General features: G+C 34.4%; 1 protein-coding gene across 1 annotated transcript in view; it reads left to right on the plus strand.

Annotated features, from left to right (window-relative positions):
* NDST3 (N-deacetylase and N-sulfotransferase 3) overlaps positions 1 to 21320 on the plus strand; it is a 222077-nt gene that overhangs the window by 47831 nt on the left and 152926 nt on the right. Inside the window, exon 3 of the mRNA XM_023220033.1 lies at positions 17034 to 17121. Coding sequence (XP_023075801.1) covers positions 17034 to 17121 — 88 coding nt within the window. The remainder of the gene's footprint in view (positions 1 to 17033; positions 17122 to 21320) is intronic.

Below are 21320 nucleotides of genomic sequence, written 5' to 3' on the forward strand. Positions count from 1 at the left end.
AAAAAAAAAAAAAAAAAAAAAAAAAAGTATCCACGATGTGTTAGGCCTGAGCAACTTATGGTCCAAATGCTACTTTTTGTACCAAAGTGGCAAATTTTTGGATCCATAGGCTTAGTCAACATGTTTTTCTCACTCTATTTGAAAGTATCTGATTCCTAGTTTAGTGTTTCTGAAATTTCACTCAGGAACTTTAATGACAGTGTGACATCTTGGAGAAATGCAAGCACGACCTCTGTTCTGTCGTATGTTGGTTTTACAAGGCGCATTACATTAAACAGAAAATATGAAGTGATAATAAGCCTGCAATAATAACAAAATCCTCATTCACGAAAATGAAAGAACTTGTGTTTTACTTTTAGAGATAGACTCTTACTATTACACTAACAATTAACTAAACAAATAAAGGCAAAAAACATGCCTTTTTAACTGAGTTCCATACGAATTTTGTTTCTTACCAAATCTGCTCAAAAGCCAATTAAACATTATTTAAAAACAACTGGAATGGGCCAGGCACGGTGGCTCACGCCTGTAATCCCAGCACTTTGGAAGGCCAAGGCGGGAGGATCATGAAGTCAGGAGATAGAGACCATCTTGGCTAACACAGTGAAACCCCCTTTCTACTAAAAATACAAAAGCAAAATTAGCCAGGCATGATGGTGGGCACCTGTAGTCTTAGCTACTCCGGAGACTGAGGCAGGGAATTGCTTGAACCCGGGAGGTGAAGGTTGCAGTGAGTTGAGATCACACGACTGCGCTCCAGCCTAGGCGACAGAGCGAGACTCCAAAAAAAAAAAAAAAAAAAAAAAAAAAAAACAACACTGGAATGAAAACCAATATCGGAAAATAACATTAGAATCAAGTATGCGGAGTTAAGTTTTGTATCTCCTAAAATCTTTATTGACAGTAGCAGACCATATCAAAAGTCTTCTGAAATAATGCTTCCAGCTCTCTCAAAAATGCTCCACATCAAGAAACTTTTAAAATAAAATAAAATAAATGCCTAGCAGAAGAGTTCAGACAACAGTCCCAGAACTGCCTGAAGATATTTAGAATTCCTCTATAATCTTTACACAGAAATTAAGAGAAAAAAAGTGCTAATAGAAATTGTTCTGGTTTGTAATTGCAAGTATAATCACATAGTTCTTGCAAATAATAGATCGATGTTATAATATTGGGCAAGCCAATCAATGGACACAATATGCAGAATGATCAGTGGAGAAAAAAATGCTGCAACCTTTTGTTGATAACATTTTTGAATCCAAACTCCAACCCTTGTTCAAGTTGAACACTCTCGTTTTGGGTAACAATTTTATATATGCTTCTCTTTGGGTTAGGTAGGGGCTTGTTGTTGTTTTTTGTTTGCTTTGTCCTCTTTAAATTTTTTAAAGGAGAAAAACACAACAGATAAATAACATGGTCTCGTGAGAAAACCAGAACACAAAGCCATGAAACGAAGAATTTCACTCTGTTCAACTGCTTAGCTTTCCCTGGGAGTTCAATCACTGTATAGGCTTTTATGTGTTCCACTGAGCATTTACTGAGAACGTTGGCAATTATGGGTCTGCTGCCTAGCTACGTGGTCATGTCGTTACTTTACATTTATCTGGAATCCTCTATTCTCTCAATAGACATTTTTATTCTGCTCCATATGACTACCATTGTGAGAAAGTTTTGTGATTTTACTTGAATGTAAAAAAAAAAAAATGCAGTGAGTAGGTCTTTATTTTTTCAGGAACATACTCCTCCTCCCCTGTAGCTGTGTCTGAAAATTAGGTGACTTTCTCATAGCTTTTTCAAACCCATAACTCTTCTGTCCCTTTCACGCAATGTACTTACTTATAATTCAATTTTAGCATCTTGTACTCAAGTCTGATTCCTGGAATTTGTTTAAACTTTGGGCTGTTTTTAATTTATGAATCGTTTTGGAAATTTTTCTTTGCATTTAGTTATAAAATGTAGACTAAAACTCAAGCGATGTAGTAAAATCTTTTCAAAGTTTGTCTTTCATTTATTGATCTGATCCAGATCCTCTTGTGTGCATCTCCCTAGAAACCTTCAGTTTAATCCATTTTTTTTCAGTACCCCTAACATCTTAAAACTTAGTCATTCAGACACCACCCACCCGCCCTCTGACACCTTCTTCCTGATTGAAAGAGGCATTTATGTATATGAGTCACCTCCTGCCAGCTTCACAGGAATTACATAAAAGCAATCTGCCAACCATTTTGGCCTAAGGACAAAAAATCACATTTAGTGTCAAAGTAAAAGTCATTCTTGCTTGTTGGAAAATCACAATAGAGCACTTTAGGACCTTAACGTGCAGGACATCAGCCTTAATCTACAGTCTATACTACAAATGAGGGAACTCATAAATGCTATGCTTTCATCGGTTTGGATAAGCTTCTTGGCCTAATAATCCCAAAACCATTTTAAATGCTTTTTGTAGTTGAAAATGAAAGGCTAATTCATATTCAGGAAAGATTATACATATATTAAGGGAGAGAATGTGGACTAAAATAAACGTAATATTAGCAAAACACGTTATCTTTCCATGCTAATACAAAAATATTCATGCGGAAAGTTATTTAAAAAGCAGCGCTTATGGCAGGAAAGGTGGTTTTATGGTCTAAGAAAAATGAATTGAAAGAATTGTCTAGATAAATTGTTATAACTAGAAATATTGGTCAGGATATTTTTAGTTTGTTTGTTTCTAGACAAGACAGCTTAGACCATATGGAAATATGGGCTTAAATCTCCCATTTAACCTCTTATTTACTGTGTGCATTTAAGCAAATCTCTTAACATATCTGAGCTTCAGTTTCCTTAAAGGTAAAGTGAAATCGTGCATGCCTTCTCTCTCTTGAGTTGTTTTAAAGATCACATAGATGATATGTAAAAGCGTAATGTAACTTTATGTTTGTCTAATTGCTTATAATTCTCAAAAAGCTTTTACATATCATCTCATTTGAGTTGGCTACTGTTTTTTCAAGATCACTAGGAAGGCAGGGAAAGTCTTTCTAGCTGACAAAAAAGAATACTGGAAGATCACCTGTATTCTGTATCCCTTCCCTTCCCATCAGCGCTTCCACCTATACATTCACAGATTCATGGAACCTCAAAGAAAGTCCCATTGTGTTTCTCAGACACACATTTCTCTCAGCTGTGAATATCTCTAATCAGTTCCAGATTATTCTAGGAATTTGGGCCCGGCACAAATCATCACTGTCGATTAGAATTGAAATTTTGGCAGACAACCTAGAGCTTCTCCCATGTCCATACTTGACATGGATGATTGGGCAGGGGGAGGGAGGATGAGAATGTGTGTCTCTCAAATGCGTAAGTCAAATCTTGCATACAAGATTTCCTCTCTCTGTTACAAAAGACAGCACACAGAAAAATTAAAGTACACACTTAAGGCCATTACAAACTTATGACTCTTCTCCCGAGGAGAGACAGTTCCAAGTTCAGAAGTCTAGATTTTAATGCATGGGAAGTTGCCCTTACCAGTTCTTGACTGGAATAGGTTTCTCCATGTAGAAGCTGTGGAATGTAGTTAGATTCCATTGGAGACTATCTCCCATAACAGAGAAACTCACCATATGAGAGATGTTAGAGGAGAGTTATAATGTTGTATCATTTTTTTCTTTCTTTGGTTTCAATTTCCACCTTTATTCACTGAAGCTGAAAATAAGTGGAACAGTTGGCAATACAACCTTAGCCACTAACTTGAGTTTTCTGTGAAATGCCAGTCAAGTAACAGGAATGACAGACATGTAAGTAAGCCCCAGTAGTATCCATTTTTTTAAAATATGTATTGTGAATAAAAATAATAGCAATTAGAGAACTTTAAATCATATTTTAAAGGATACCTTCTTAAAATAATCCCTATTCAGAATTTGATGAAAGTAAAATTTTAGGGTTATCTTCAGTTACTCATGTTCAAATAATTTTCTGTGGCTAAAACTTTGGTCAAAATAAAAAATGTGTTTTTTCCTAGGCTGATCTAAAGGTATTTGTTGTGGATGGAAAGAATTACAGAATACAAATAATATGAAACTCAAAATTACATAAAACAAATCCATGTTGTTTTCTCAGCTGACTCAAAATAACGAGTAGCCAAGGTATGATCAGCTGCACATTATACCTTCTCACAGTACCAGGATACCTGACGAAACAACACTTCACTCCTAGTCTAGTCAGCGCTTTTACAATTTTTCTTGGAATGATGTTAGCTTTTATACAACTCGTAGTAGCAAGCTTGTGAAACAAAGAAACCGCAATTTAGTTTTTGTCAATTTGGAGCAAGTCTAAAATGTTTGTGTTCAAATTACCAATAAGACTCGTTTTCATGAAGGGTCTTTCTAAAATACACTTTCTAAGCCAGTGTGCATATTTTTATCCATATTTTCAAACAGAAAAATTAAGAACAAGATGAATAGTAACTTTCTTGACACTCAGTTGTGCCTTGATTGAGAAGTTAAGTATTAAGTCACAGCTTCCATGTCTAGACCGTTGCTAGCTCTGTGATAGTTAATTGCCTCTATTATGATATTATCATTAAGAGTCCCCTTAAGACAGACAAAAGAAAACTATAAGTTTCTAGGTCTATTCAATTAAAGCAATTGATTTTTATAGTTTCAGGAAATGACCAATTTAACTCCTATCTGGAATTTGTGATATTGGAAACATTTGTGGAAAAGGAACATGTTCTAAAGTATTATGAAAATTTCTTAACCAGTTTTTCTCTAAATCATTGTTCTACAGTAAACACAGAAATGGACAAAATAAACTCCTAAAGATAAAAATTTGAAATTTTAAATTAAGATATAATTTATTTGGAAACAAACAAAATAAGCTGATTTTTAAATCCTCTCTTCCTTGGTAATAGAACATCTATTATGTTATTCAGTGGTATGCAGACAGTAATGTAGAACTTAAGGGGTCTACATAGTTACCTAGATGATGTTATCATTTACTACAGTTTTTGAAGTTATCTTTGTAAAGAAAAAATACTTTTCCCATTAAGGAATACATGTTATCCTGGACTTCTGGAGTTGCTAAAAGGTCATTGATTTACATCTGAACTGGGTCACTGGAAAGCAAATGACTATCTGGTGGCCTAAGTAGAGTAAAATCATGCCTTCTTTCCCAGTTTAAGAGTCATCTGACCAATTGTAACTCAAAATTTAAATCAAACCTACAAGTTATTATTAGAAGAAATACTGAGATTGGTCTGAAGTTACAACATAAACAAATGTGATCTTAGATATTCTGTTTAATTATTTCAAAGACGAAAACATTGAAGTTTATGTTTTATGCTTCACCTGTGTATATATGAATGCCCCACACCAATTGTACATAAGATCTGGAGTGTATTCCCAACACCTTCCCAAATGAAAGACCTATGAAAAAGTATTTTATAAAAGGTGGTATATTTAGAGTGAGAAGGGCTTTATGTAAGGAGGAGCACATTATTCATCCTGAGCAGATGAAAAGTAAGACATAAACTTTGAGAACAAGGTGAAAGCAGAGGTGATAACTATAAAAGAATGTCTTGTCAAAGAAGAAGCCCATGTCAAGCTTACTCCATCATGGAGATAAATGTCAGCCCTGCTTTTGCTCAAAGAGCACACCTAAGAGGAAAAGGCACAAAGGGTTAGAGTGCCAATAGAAAAAGACCACCTGCCACTTACCACAAATGAATAAAACAAATATATATCCCTAGTCCATGGGGCAACCATGGCAAAGGACCGTCTGATCCTCATGACATTGTCTTAAAGCATTCCTTACATCCCCATTAGGAATAAGAAGCCGTTAAAACCACCTATACCTACACCTATATAACTAGCACAATCCTGCTGACAAGACTTGGTGGGCATTGAGCAGTTCTGCATTTGATCCCACTTTTTTCACAAAGAGGTGAATATCAAATATTTTAAACAGCAAGTTAAAGTTCAAGAGAAAATGTAACTTAAAATTTGGTTCTGCTTTGGGAAATCTGTTTATGAGGCATTATAAACAGTTGAAAGGCTCATTTTAAACTGGAATGGATTGACCCATCCTATCAATGCCCCTGAGATGAATATGAAGTCAGCAGTCACGGTTTTATAATTCTGTGTTAGTTGGCTAGAGGTTCTTTGACCTTTAATTAAATCAAATACGAATTAATGAACTTTCTATTTACAACAGAGGTTTGAAATGGTACAAGTTGGGATAACAATCATAACAAGATGCTGTTTTTTCACTAACAGATACAAAACATGATGTTGAAATCTGCATCCTGGTATTGATCTTGTTATTTATTTAGAACCTGTAATTTTTCATCTTTCTTCACTCAAAAGGAAGAAAAAACATCAGGAAAAAATGGAGCTAGTTTTCTTCGGGTATATAGGTCAGACATAAGCAATTTTCAAATGTCTTGTGAGCTGGTCTCATTATTAAAAGAGGCTTCTTTAGTCTAGCAGGATCTCAGACAAAAATTCTAGAGCCTTTATAACATAGAAGAGTTTTATTAAAGGGTCTGATTGGATGAGATATAAAGAGATAAAATATATACATAGTTACAATTATATTTTACAAATGAAACAAAAACTTTTTTTTCTTGTTTTGCTTTTTTGGTTTTATGCCTTAACTGGTGAACATTTAAAAATATGCTGCTAGATGAGATTGCCCTACTGCACTCCAGTCTGGGTGACAGAGAGAGACTCCATCTCAAAAAAAAAAAAATTGCTGTTAGAACTCGGACACAGAGAAAGGAATGGTAGATACAGATACAAGGACTTACTTGAGGGTGAAGAGTGGGAGTGGCGTCACGATTGAAAAACTACCTATTGGGTACTATGCTCACTACCTGGGATGAAATAATTTGTACACAATACCCCCACAACACACAATTTACCCATGTAACAAACCTACACATATATGCTCTGGACCTAAAATAAAAGTTGGAAAAAAAAAATTTAGGGATCATTAGCAGATCATTGAAAAATCTGCTAGGATTTTGCGGATAAACCACAATATCCCTCAAAAATCTTTTTCTTTGTAAGAACCATGTCAGTCTATATAGCACGGTCCCAGGAGTCTGAGGGATACGCAGTAATATGTTCATCCTCTTGTTTAGTGAGAGAAGCTTCCCTGCAACAATTTGAGAAATTGAGCATGGCAGTCTCAAAGGTATCTTCCAGCTCTAAATCCTTCTTTGTGATAATCGTGAGTAATGTGATGCATCCTTACTCTGACCCCAAGCAGAGGATTCTCTACTCAGGTTCTGGTTGCCAAACCTCTCCTACTTTCACTCACTGAGGGAATGGAAGAGTATTTCTATGAAGGAACTCCTGGGATCTCTACCCTTTCCTGTTACTGTAGTAATATGTTTGTGTCCCGCTATCACCACCACATCTACTGAAGTAGAGCCCATTTAGATCTAATATTAGTGCCCAAAGTATTTTTGTGTATTTTTTATATTTGTATTATAATCGACTTCATTTTATATCTCTACATTTTTTCTTTTTCTTACTCACTTATATGCAATGTCTATCATATTTCATATTATACATACCTATGATGACTTTAAATCCTTTTATAGAATTGGGATATAGCATTAAAATTTTATTGTACTGATTATGTTTCAGTTATGAGGCTTTAAACAGATTATTGTTCAAAACTTACAACTCTGTGAGATAGGTATTTTCATTATTATGTTTTTAGAACAAGGAAACTAAGACTCAGGAAAGGCACTTACCAAGGGGAAAAGTTACTCAGTGTCCTTAGAGCCGGGATTCAAGCCCAGGAAACTTCCCTCCAAAAACCATACTATTAATTATCTTTCTGAAGAACCTTCCAATTAGAATATTGTCAGAAAGTCACAATAAGTTATTTTGGTAGCTTGATTAGGCATGAAATCTTTGTCAGATCGCAGGCCATTTCTGATTCTGATGCTTCAAGTCAGCTGGCTTTTTCTCTTTCCTTCTTGAGTCATTATCTTTTTGTTTTCTACTGTCCCCTTCATTGGCCCCCCAAACTTCCAGTCCACCTTCTCTGGAAATATCTTTCCACAATTTTAGTTCCTTTTTTGGCCCCAGAAATGTACCTCAGGTTCAGGTCTAAACTACTCTAAATTTCAGTTCAGAAGCATTAATTAATTTGTTTATTCATTCAATAAATATTTATGAGTGCCTACTACATAGCATTGGGCAAACTGTAGTGAATGGAACAGACATGCTCCCTGCTCTCATGTTTCTTATGTTCAATGGGAATAGATAACATTAAACAAGTAAGCACATAGTATAACATATCAGACACTGGCAGGTGTTGTGGAGAAAATAATGTAGGGCAAAGGAAATAGAGAAGTCTGAGCCTCAGAAAATAGAGGAGTGTTGTTAAGTTTATAAGGATGTCTAGGAAAAGCCCATCTGATAAGGTAATATTTGAACAGAGACGTAAAAGAAATGTGAATTTAAAAGTGATGCTCTGAGGAAGGAGAGACTTAGGGGCAGAGAAAAAGAACAGCATGAGCAAAGGCCCAGAAACAGGAATAATCTTGTGTTTCCCTAACAACGAGAAGGCCTATGCGCTGGAACTGAGTGAGAATGAATTGATTCCTAAAATTGCTTGACTCATCTATAATTCATTCAAGAATGGCATTTGACTTTTAAAATATGAGCCATTTTCCAGAAAATTTTAGATTAATTTTTTATACATGTGTTTAGTGCTTCACAGAATAAAAAGGCTTTTCCCAGATATTATCTCCTTTTCTCCTCAAAACATGCTGTCACTGAATGATAGGTCTAATTTGATTTTATTATTCTAGCAACTGACACAAGACATGATGCATAGTAAGCACTCAATAAATATATATGGATTTAATTAGTTGACGTATTAATTCTATGGCACAATTTCTAATTTTTCACCTTTACCATGTTCATTTTTTTGAACATCAGTGATGGGTTTATAATTCAGTGAAGCTTCAGAGGCTATAAAGATTTATCCAGCCATTTGTCTGCACCCTAACTTATATATGTATCTATTTTTTTGTGGTGATTTGCACTTTTTCTGCCTAACTCTTCCATTAAGTTCTTTAGCATCTTTCTTTGCAATCAGTTTATGTATATTCCTAATTTATCATATCTAAACTGCTATATTCCTGGAAACCAGATCACAGGCCTGTTAGACCTATATGTACGTAAAACAAAGTGACTTTTAAGTGAGAGCATGAAACCCTTTCTTAAAAAATAAATTTGCTTCAGTTCATTTGTACTGCTACAACAAAATACCACAGACTGGGTAATTTATAAATAATAGAAATTTAGTTCTGGGGGCTGGAAAGTCCAAAGTCAAGGCACCAGAAGGTTCAGTGTCTAGTAAGGGCTAAGTCTCTCTGCTTCCAAGATGGAACCTTGTTGCTGCATCCTCCAGAGGGGACAAACACTATGTTTTCACATGGCAGAAGGGATAGAAAGAAGCAAGCCCACTTCCTAAGCCCTTTTATGAGGTCATTAATCCCAATCATGAGAGCTCCATCCTCATGATTTAATCACCTCCTGAAGGCCTCACTTTTTAATAATACCACATTGGCAATTAAGTTTCAACATATGAATTGTGGGGAACACATTCAGACCATAGCAAAATTCAATAACTTTACTACTTGCTTCCTAACAGCTGTTCTGATCTCAGGCATTTTGCTTATTTCTGCATCTGCAATTTAATTCTAGTGGGTTAAAGTTGTTAGACACAGTACACAATTGTGCCTTTCCCCCAACTTGCATCCAAAAAAAATTATAAAGTATGTCATTCCATCAAACATAGAATCTATGACATGATCTAAAGCCACATTAAGAGGTTATTCATTACACCAAACCTGATCTCATTTACCTGAAGTATCTATAGCTTACAGGTTTGTCTGAGCCCTTCCTTTTCCTCACTGAAGCAAGAGTTCCCATCCAATATTGATGATCTACCCACTTGGTGCAACATGATTGTAAATGTGCCTGTTGTTATGAGGTATGCTTAATATATCCTTTCTATAGAAGTCATTATCTCTATTTACCCTTTAGTTATCCTATACAAATTTTCAGTCAAATATTCTTTCCTCTTCTGACTAAGAATCTTTTGGCATTACCAGTAATTCATTTATTCTTTCATTCTTTCAACAAGACTCTATTGGGAGCCTACTACATGCCAAGCACTGCTCTGGGCACTGCAGATTTAGCATTGTAGAGACAGAGGTTACATTTATTCTGTTAGAAAGCTAAATGAATCTCTCTAAGGGTAAGAGCTAAATTGATGGCTATAAATAAATATACACCAATAGTAATAGTGATAAATTCTATGAAAAAAAATAAAGCAGAGAATCCAGGTACAGAGCAATAGGCTGAGCATTTATTTAAAAGAGGGTGCTCACAAAATTATATAATCATGTGAAGTGATGGACATGTTAATTCGCTTAATTTCACCATTTCACAAGTACATTTATTAAAACATCACCTTGTACACTATAAATATATGCAGTTTTTAGTGTACAATATATACGTTAAGTGTACAATATATACTTTTGGTCAATTATACCTTAACAGAGCTGGGTGAAAATTTAAAAAAAAAAGAAAGAAAAAGAAAAAAGGCTGGTCAAAGAAAGCCTCACCAAAGAGGTTATGTGCAAGTGGAGACCTGAAAGAGTAAGGAAGTAAACCACATGAGTATTTGGGGAAAGCATATCCTTAAGAGAAAACAGCAAGACTAAAACCTTGAGGTGTGAACAAACTTGGTATGTTCTAGGACACAAGTAGCATAAAGGCATGTATGTCTAGAACATAGTGAGTAGGAAAGGAAATTATAGAACATAAGGCCTAAGGCATGGGCCAAGTAACGTAGGAATTTTTGAACATCAGTTGTCACTGCTTCCCAATAGTTCATTGTGTGTTTGACTTGGTGCTACTTCTGGACAGTTTTCTTAAAGTTGGTGTAAAGAGCATAGGACATGTATTGCAAATAATTTTGGTACGGTAACTTGCATGATACCATTTTTATAAAATTCAGGAGAAAACATGGAGACAACAGTATTCACAGTTGTACATTTTGGGTTTTTTGTGGTTGTTGATGCAGGCGAAATTCACTTATGTAAAATTAACTATTTTAAAGTAAACAATTCAGTAGCATTTAGTACATTCACAGTATTGTGCAACTACAACCTCTGTCTAGTCCAAAACATTTTCATCACCCCAAAAGGAACCCATACTCATTAATCAGTTGCACCCAATTTTCCCCTACACTGGCAACCACCAATCTCTTCTATCTATGGCTGTATGTATTCTAGATATTTCTTGTAAATAGAAGCATACAATATATGGCCATATATGTCTGGTTTCTTTCACTTAGCATAATGTTTTTGAAATTAATCCATGGTATAACATGTATCAGTACATCAGTTCTTTTTATAGTTGAATAATATTTCATTGTATGTACATAGCCCAATTTGTTTCTCCATTCATCCACAGATGGACATTTCAATTGTTTCTACTTTTTAGCTATCATGAATAGTACAACCATGAACATATATGCAGAAGTATTTGTCTGAACACTGTTTTTTGTTCTTGTGGTACATACCTAGAAGTAGAATTGCTAGGTCATACGGTAATTCTATGTTTAACTTTTTGAGTAGTCACCAAAATGTTTTCCAAAGGGGCTGAACAACATTACAGTCCCATAGCTCTCTGATTCTTAAACCACCTCTATATACAGATTCTCCTTGACATACAATGGGATTATATTCTTGTGTATTGAATGCATATCACTTTTACACCATCATAAAGATCTTTGCTTGAACCATCATAAGTCAGGGCTTGTCTATTCTCTGCAAGCACTTGCTTCCTCATACCTTATCTTCCCTAGATTGGAGCTGTTTATATTGAGTTATCACACTTTACCAAAACTGACAACCTAATTAGCTGGTTCTCCCAACCCAGCTGAAATGGACTTAAATTAGAAAAACTAAGAAAAATAAAATTAATAAAAATATAAAGCTAAACTTTAGAAGCTAAAATTCTGTTGTGTAATTTCTCACCCAAACTACTCTAGTCATGATATATATAAAAGATAGATGGATAGATCATCTTCTATTGATTCTGTTTCACTAGAGAACCCCACTACATACTCCATTATGATTAGAGTAGATAGATACATAGATAGATAGATAGATAGATAGATAGATAGATAGATAGATAGATAGATCGATTTATTATAAGGAATTGGCTTATGCAGTTATGGAGGCTGAGAAGTCTCAAGATATGCAGGCAACAAGCTGGAGATCCAGCAGAGCCAAGTGTGCAGTTCCTGTCCAGGTTTGAAATTCTGAGAACCAGGAGAACTGATAGTGTGTGTTCCAGTCTAAAATCTGACAGGTTCGATACTCAAGAGTCAATGTTTCAGTTTAAGTCTAAAGATAGGAAAAGATCGATTTTCCAGCTCAAGGCAGGCAGAAGGAGCACCCTTTTACTTGCAAAATATTCAATCTTTTTGATCTACTTAAGACTTCATGTTATTGGATGAGGGCCACCCTCTTTAGAGAAGGAAATCTGCTTTATTCAGGCTACTAATTGAATGTTAATCTCATCCAAAACACCCTCACAGACACACCCATAATAATGTTTGACCAATTATCTAGGCACTCCATAGTTCATTCAAGTTCACATGTAATGTTAACCTTCACAGAGTACTTTTGAGCCAGCACAATTTTTAGGACCTCAACTGAATTCAGATGGCCCTTATATATCCCATGTTGTCTAGAGTATTTCTTATTGGAGAATCCACAGTATCTATTAATTATGAGGCTTAGGAAATCATTGATTAGCTGAATTATTTCCTTACTGTGTACCAGTAACTGTACTAAGAAGTGCACATCAAAGATTTCATACTCAAAAGGAAAAACAAGTCATAAATAAATTAGAAACTACCTTGAACTATTTGAAATCAAGGAATAGAACAGTGGTTCTTAAGAGTGTGGTATAATGTCCCCTATATCAAAATCACCTAGGGTACATTGCCCTTGTTCAGGATGATTGTTCTGAATCTCTGGGTTAGGACCCGGAAGTCTACATTTTGTTAAGTTTCCCAGATAATCTTTATGTACATAGAAGTTTGAGAAGCACTGAAATAGGAAATGCTTTTATTTTAGCATTTTAGCAATTTTCAAAATAATTTGAAATGAAATGTTTTCTAATTACTTTTTCCAATTTGAATTATGTTGAAATTCTTCACCAAGATTCAAAACAGTTTATGAAAATAAAATAGTAAATAAATGTTCTACACTGACCATTTTCAAATCTTTATGAGTTTATTGCATTATTAGATCAATTGAAATTCATTCGTGTTCCCATTCAATAAATACTTACTTTCCCTTCTGTTCTTGACCTCATGCTGGGTTTTGGGAATGCAGCAGTGAATAGGATAGACATTGCTCATGGAGTTTATAGTCCAGCTTTAATCTCACATTTTGTTTTTAACACATAACACAAACCTTTTTTTGGAGGGGGGTGGGTTGCTGAACATTTAATTATTGTGGTGATTTTTTTAAGTATTTAGCATTTTCATGTCTTGAGCAGATCAGATGCACTACTTAAGGAGTTTCATACCTCTGCAACTGAAAGGAAATCTAATTGGTTTTGCAATAACAGTAAGTGGATTGAGACACCTCAATCCCCTAATGTGAAAGCTTACAGCTCTGCTTCCTTTTCTGCTTTACTGTTAAAAGCAAGTACTTTAAATTAAGGTATTAAAATGATGCCTATAGTAATATATAAACATCCCTTTTCTTCACAATTGAATGAATGAGATTTAACTAATAGTTTCCTAGAGATGCTATATAGTAAAAAATAGTGAACTATTTTTAACATTTTCTTTTAAAAAGTACATTAGTATTTTGACTAAGCATGTCAACCATAAGCTAAACAGCTAAACAGCATGTGCATAACAATTTCAAGTGAATACTTAGTGATGGTAGCACTTACTTAATAGTTTTCTCTTTTCCCCACTCGCCTACCATTATTTGCCAATTTCAGCTCAAGAAATCTTCTGGGAAAATTATTCTTCGCCGCGATAATTTAGAGGTTATATATAATGTATGCACAAGACCAGCTAAAGAATGTAACAGAAGTAGCTCAAGATTGCTCTATAACTCTTTTCTCTGCTTTCACACCAACTTTGTCCTTACTCTGTTACTACAATAGAAACAATAAAATACCCAAGCATTCAGGTGAAGAATGAAAATTCGCTAAATTCATTTAGAAAAAATACCAAGTGCTCTAAAGCCCTGTGAAGTTCCTGGATTGGCAGTTGAGGAGACCACTAAATTGGGCCTCTTCAGACAGTCGTGATTCCTTACCTCCTCCGTGACTACAGTACTCTATCAGATGGGTTTTGCTTGCCCAGAATACTTGTGGTTTTCTGTCTGTGGTGGTGGAGCACTGACTTAATTATAATTAGATTTTTAGATATGATCACACCATTTTAGACATGTTGCATATACAGAAAAAAGTATAATTTTATATCATTTTTATATTTTGTTCATAGTAATGACTAGACTACTTCAGTTTAAAATAGAATAATGCTGAATAAAATCACTCTAGTAATGAAGGGTTTAGTGAAAAGGATATGATCTAAGCATATTGCTGGGTGCTTAAGCTTTTTACAAGGGTTAGGCCAGTAATAAATATATTTTTAAAAGGTGGGAATAATGGATGAATGTATAATATTGTTCTCATAAACATCTGCAAAATCTGGTTTATAAAAACAACATAAAAGATGACAAATATCACTGCTTATCTTAAGTATATAAAATATCATTTAGAAATAAATTTCCCCTCTTTACCATATATAGGCATAATTAGTATCTGCCATCTGTTTCAATGTATCTTTTATATGTTTTAGTGTTTGTTTCTAGAATATAAAATAAATACATAAAATGGCAACTCAAATCTGCAAATTCAGGGCTAATTTATTAACTTAAATCATTGTATTCTAGTTGACTAAAAGTTTAGTTCACAGTAACTTTATTTAGCTTCTAAGGCCTAAGAACAAGACAGGTTTCTTATATATAGTTTTTCTTATCAAGTTTTGTAAATGTACATTAAAAATGCAATCAAGGATCACAAAGCAAAGTTCAAATTCATATTTAGTTTGAATAAGAAGAAAGGCAAAAAGAAAGAATGTTCATTTTACCAAACTGTAAGACTTAAAGCATTGAACACACAAAAAACACGTTCAAATAGATTTGGAATCTATATTTTAACCACTGAAAGAAGAAAAATAAGAGACTGAAATGAAGTGAATAAAATAGGAAAAGAAGAAAGATATGATCTAAGGGGAAGGAAAGATAGGAAGGGCAGGCTAGAATGTTCAACTGGGGAACAAAAGAATTGAGAGAGGAAGAAGGGGAGAAGAAAGAAAGGGAAGATATTATAATTGTTTATATATATATATATATATATATATATAATGTGTGTATTATAATTGTCAGCAGTATACATATACAGACATACAGACACTTGTATATGTATATTATATATCTTATACCTAGGCACATCCTTCCCCACACCAGGGTCCAGCATCTGACCTAGAAGTCCCATTTGTAACTTCATCATGTCCAGCTGGCTGAATTCCCCCTCCCCCATCCAAACCGTCCCCACCTTGTAAGGATCTAACCTGTCCCTGATGACACTGCTGTCAGTTCATTCTTTTGCTCCCATAGTTAGGTGTAGAGATCCACCAACAGGCCTGTCTTCTATTTCTGAGTGTCATCAGGATGCACATATTACATGGTTCGGTTGTGCACACCAAAAAGCTTGCTCATGTTAAGAGAGTAGTGATACCAAAAGAATTAAATAGCTAAATTTTAAAAACTTACCATTGGCTAGATAAAATTTGAACCCAGTAGTTCTCTACCTCTGCTTTTACAATTAGGAAGAATCTCTTGCATTCAGATAAAGCATACAATCATGGGGTAGTCAATGAACAAAAAATTATATATCTGCTTATGCTCCAAAAAAACTGGGACCATGAACATGATAAAGCAGACCTTCCAGATGTCAGCATTATGATTAAGAAAATAAGATTTAGTTGTGGGCCCAACTGTATTAAGGAAAGGGAGAAAGAAGATAAGGTGTGATAGAGTAAAAGGGGTGCCTAATTTGGATCTATATCCTTAAGCTGGGATCTACCACTAATTTCATCTATGAAAGATCACTTATAAATCTAACAGCACTACCTTCTGCCTAGTTGAAGTGAGCACTCAACTACTGTGTATGTGTGTGTATGTGTGTGTGAGAAAGAGACAGACAGAGAAGGAGACAGAGAGAAGGAATATAAGAATCAGAATTTGTGATTGAGAAAGGAAAAAGAAGAAAGAAAAGTACATTAAATACTCAGCATGGTAAATATTTTATAGGATATAACAATTAAAACTGTAATTCAAAATAGCTTTACTTATCAGAAGTAGGATATTTTATTAGTCTGTTTTCTAATGAAAGGGGAAATTAGAGATCTACTTTACTATGATATCTCATTTTGAATAACAATCATTATCTTTTGGGAATCTCAGATTTGGATTTTGAAAACCAAAGACTTGTTTGAGAAATAATCTGTTTCTTTCAACATACGTTCTGGCATAGCTTCACTAAAAATGAGTGCCCTTCTTTTGACAATTGGTGATCTATGTGCCTGAAGGGTAAATTGGATATATTTTATGTACTAGATACTAGTTCCTTTGATACATACAGAATAAACTTCTCTTTCCATTTAACTTCCTTTTTCCAACTGACACTTTTCGCTGATTTATTGCAAGCTAAAGGATAAATAGATGTATGTGTTTCATGTAAACTCAAAAGTATCTCGCTAGTTTTAAAGTACTAAAGAAACTATTTTCCATTATTTAATTCTCGCATGTATAAGGAACCAGTTCTATCCTCTGAATGCAAAAAGGATATATCTTTTGGAAACTTTTTAATGCCATTCATTACCTGATACATTTTAAAAATTATATATTTCAGGCCCTGCTTGATACTCAGAATCTTTTGCGTGCACAAATCACAAATTTTACATTCAACCTGGGATTTTCAGGGAAATTTTACCATACAGGTAAGAAAAAGGGATTAACTGTTCTCATTAAGACCTCTCTGATCACTCTATTTAAAATTCAACACTTCTCCTGTCCACACCTTCCTACATTCCCTATGTTCCTCCCTAGCATTTTATCATTCAATTCCATTTAACATGTTATTTTTTAATTTTTGTAGAATATTAACGGTTTGAAAGTTTATGGAACTATCTGATGGCCTCTCATTTTTATTGAATTATAATTTACATATATAAAAGTACATAAATAGTAAATGTGATATTCAGTGAATTTTCAAAGTGTACACAGCTGTGTAAACAACAGGCAAAACAAGAAAGAGAACACGTCCAAAATCTCCACTTCTTGTGCCCCTCACAATAACTAGCTTCTCTCAAAGAAAAGTAGGATTCTGACTTCTAATATCATGAATTCGTTTTGCTTGGCTTTGCGAGGTATGTAAAAGGAATCACACAGTAAATATTCATCTGTATCCAGCTCATTTTGTACAATGTTATTTCTGTTTCAGAGATATTATTGTCTATAGGTTATGATTCTTCGCTTTTCCTTGCTGTACAGTATTCCAGTGTTTGAACATACAAAATGTACTTATCTATTCCATTCAGCTGTAGATGGTTGGATGTTTCCAGACTTTCAGTTTTTCTGAATAGGAATATTCATAACTCCCTGTATGAACATTTTTATACCTGTCCTTTAAAGGATTTGAGTATTCTTTTCTGTTAATCATCAACTAGGAATGGAATTGCTAGTTATGGACACACGTATAATTAGCTTTAGAAGAAAATGCCAGTTTTTCAAAATGGTTGTACCTGTTTATATTCCCAACAGTATGAGTGTTCCTGTTGCTCTGTATGCTTGCCAGTATTTGATATTGTTTGTCTTTTTAATTTTAGCTTTTCTGGTGGACATGTAGAGATGTCATATTAGGGTTTTAAAGTACATTTCTCTGAAGAGCAGTGAATGATCTTTCTTCATATTTTGACCAGCTATTTGGATAGTCTCGCTTGAGGAATATCTGGGTTTTCTGCTTTTACTTAAAGATTTGTAGAAATTCTTTCCTTGAAATTCTTTTACAGTTCCACGTGTTCCAAGTACTTTATCCTGCTGTCTGGCTGTCTTTTAATTTTCCTTATGGCGCTTTTAATGAACAAAAATACTTAATTTTACTGTCGTTCAATTTATCATTTTTTTCTTTAATGGTCAGCCTTTTCTATCTTATTTAAGAAATCTTTGCATACCACAAGAACATGAATATTGTTTTTCTTTTTGAGACAGGGTCTTGCTCTGTTGCCCAGGGTAGAGTGCAGTGGTGCAAACACAACTCACTGCAGCCTCAATCTCCTAGACTTAAGAAATCCTCCCACCTCAGCCTTTTGAATAGCTAGGACTACAGGCCCATGCCACCATGACTGCCTGTTTTCTTTGTAGAGAAGAGGTCTTACTATATTGCCTAGACTGGCAATGTATACATCTGTGGTATATCTGGAATTGATTTTTGTGTATATATCAGATCGGGTCAATATAGTTTCTTTTTTCATAAAAATATCTAACTGGTTAGCCAGACATGGTGACATGTGCCTGTAGTCCCAACTACTCAGGAGACTGATATGGGAGGATCACTTGAGCTCAGGAGGTCTAGGCTGCAATGAACTATGTTCATGCCACTGCAGTCCAGTCTGAGCAACAGAGCAAGAATCTGTCTCTTTTAAAAAATCTAATTAGTACCCAGTATTGTAAAGACCATCCTTTCCCACTGCTTCATAGTGTCACTATTATCATAAATTATATGGCCATGTGACTGTGGACTCTCATTCTGGATTTCCCTATTAAATGTGAAAAGAAATCACTCTAAATATTGAGAATAATTACAAAGTTTTTTTCACAAATATAATTAAAATGAGTTAAGATATTTTGACTTGCCTCAGGAGAGCCGAACACCATTTTGTAATTGAAAGAAATAACCTGTATTTTTAGAAGTTAAAAAAATAGATTATATGTATTGGTATACTCATATAATGGAATGTTCTGCAGTCATTAAAAAGAGATAATTTTAAATGTAAACCATATAGAAAGAGTTCTCAAGAAACCCTGAAAAATCAGTGTACAGTACAGTGATTAGAACATGCTCCCATTTGTATAAAAATAAAGGAGAAGATTAAAACTATACAAAAATCAAGGCATAGTACAGTGATTAGAATATGTTCCCATTTATATAAAAATAAAAGAGAAGGTGAAATCTGTACAACTCTATGTATAGCACTCTTATAGCTTAGAAAACTCAGTTACTGAGTAGTTAAGTAACTTGTGCTATGGAAGATTTCTTAAATAAGATAGAAAATGCTGACCATTAAAAAAAATGATAAACTGAACGATGCTAAAATTTTTTTTATATAAGAGCTAGTAATACAGGTATAGGATATCTGTGAGATAATTCATAAGAAACTGGTAGGAAGGGGTAACCATGAGTGTATTAGTCAGTTTTCATGCCGCTAATAAACACATACCTGAGACTGGGTAATTTATAAAGGAAAGAGGTTTAATGGACTCACAGTTCTACATGGCTGGGGAGGCCTCACAATCATGGCAGAAGATGAAAGAAGAGCAAAGGGGTGTCTTACATGGCAGCAGGCAAGAGAGCTTGTGCAGGGTAACTCCCATTTATAAAACCACCAAATCTCATGAGACTTCTTATTCACTATCACGAGAATAGTATGGGGGAAACTGGCCCCATGATTCAATTATCTCCACCCAGCCCCACCCATGACACATGGGGATTATTACAATTAAAGGTGAGATTTGGGTGGGGACACAGAGCCAAACCATATCAGTGAAGAAGAGAATTTGAGAATCAAACAAGAAAGATGAAGAGTTTTTACTAATTTTTTTCTGAACCTTTGCATTTTATAACATATATGTGTGTTAGATCTAAATGAATAAACTCATAAGTAATTTTTTTAAAGTGATATAATATTTAAACAAGTTTATCAGTTTTCTACAATTACAAATACTTTTCAAACTTTTAATTTGATAATATGAGCAAGACTTACTTTGTATGTATTTGATGAATACCTTCAAGGGTTTAATAAACATATCATACTGAGAATTTTATCCATATACTAACATCAATATAATCTCCATATGCACATAAACAACATAAATAGTAATTTTATTTTTATATAGAAGTAATATTGTATTTCTAGAGCAAGTGAATTTCCATTTGTTTCCATGGAAGTTACAGAGCCATGAGACTTGGCATAGTATTTTCCTGTTGTACTATTGTGTAATGAATACAATATGTATCATCATACAACTACATATAACTTTCACCTATCAATTTGAAAATTGTGTAGATTTTAAGAATAACTTTAACATAAGAAGCTCTGAAGCTTTTATTCCCCTGAATTTCTTAGATCAATACATAAAATACACTTTTTCTGTGATTATTTTAAATATTAACAACTGGGAACCTCATGATTTATGTTTGACTTTGTTTTACAATTCAGTGAGTTGGTTCTTATTGTAACCTCAAAAATAAAAACATAATTAGACATCTATTTTAAATCTTTTCCTTATAGGAAAGTTCTGCTACCTTGGCAATAGATATGTGAAGTGAGAACTTTCTCTTTATGTGCAGAGGTTTAGTTCATCTTTATAGTGAAGTTAGACTCATAGCATCACTAACTTTCACGATGGAGAGCCCCAAGAGCTTAAAGAAAGAGAAGACTGCCCATAACCTCTTCCTAAACTTCTGAGTTAGGATATCCTAACTTCAGGATGATTATCTTAGATTCTTTGACACCCATTGAATAAATGAAAATTACCAAATGGATAAAAAACCATCAGGGCAAACTTAAGGTGAAATATGTGGTATGTTTAGGGGGGAAGGGAGATAGTAGGAAGAGACATCACAGCAAAACCAGGACAGCCCAGATTTGCTCAAGAAATACAAGAAAACAGTCCTGACAACTCCATTATTTTTTTGCCCATCATTGAATCCTGGGGAACGATGCTAGCCAATTCATGTCATTCCTTCTCATCTCTGCAAGGTTTGTCCTCTTTCTTTACTTGGGCACTTCTCACAGCTCATAATAAGAGTATCCTCTCCCTAAGTCAGAGAAAGTACAACGCAGGTGGAAACAGAGGTCAAGGTTTGAAAGGGTCTTGTTATTTGTGTGTAATATGAGAGTTTCCACAAAACTGTAGC

This window comes from Piliocolobus tephrosceles, chromosome 3 (genome assembly GCF_002776525.5).
Source record: "Piliocolobus tephrosceles isolate RC106 chromosome 3, ASM277652v3, whole genome shotgun sequence".
Lineage (NCBI taxonomy): Eukaryota > Metazoa > Chordata > Mammalia > Primates > Cercopithecidae > Piliocolobus > Piliocolobus tephrosceles.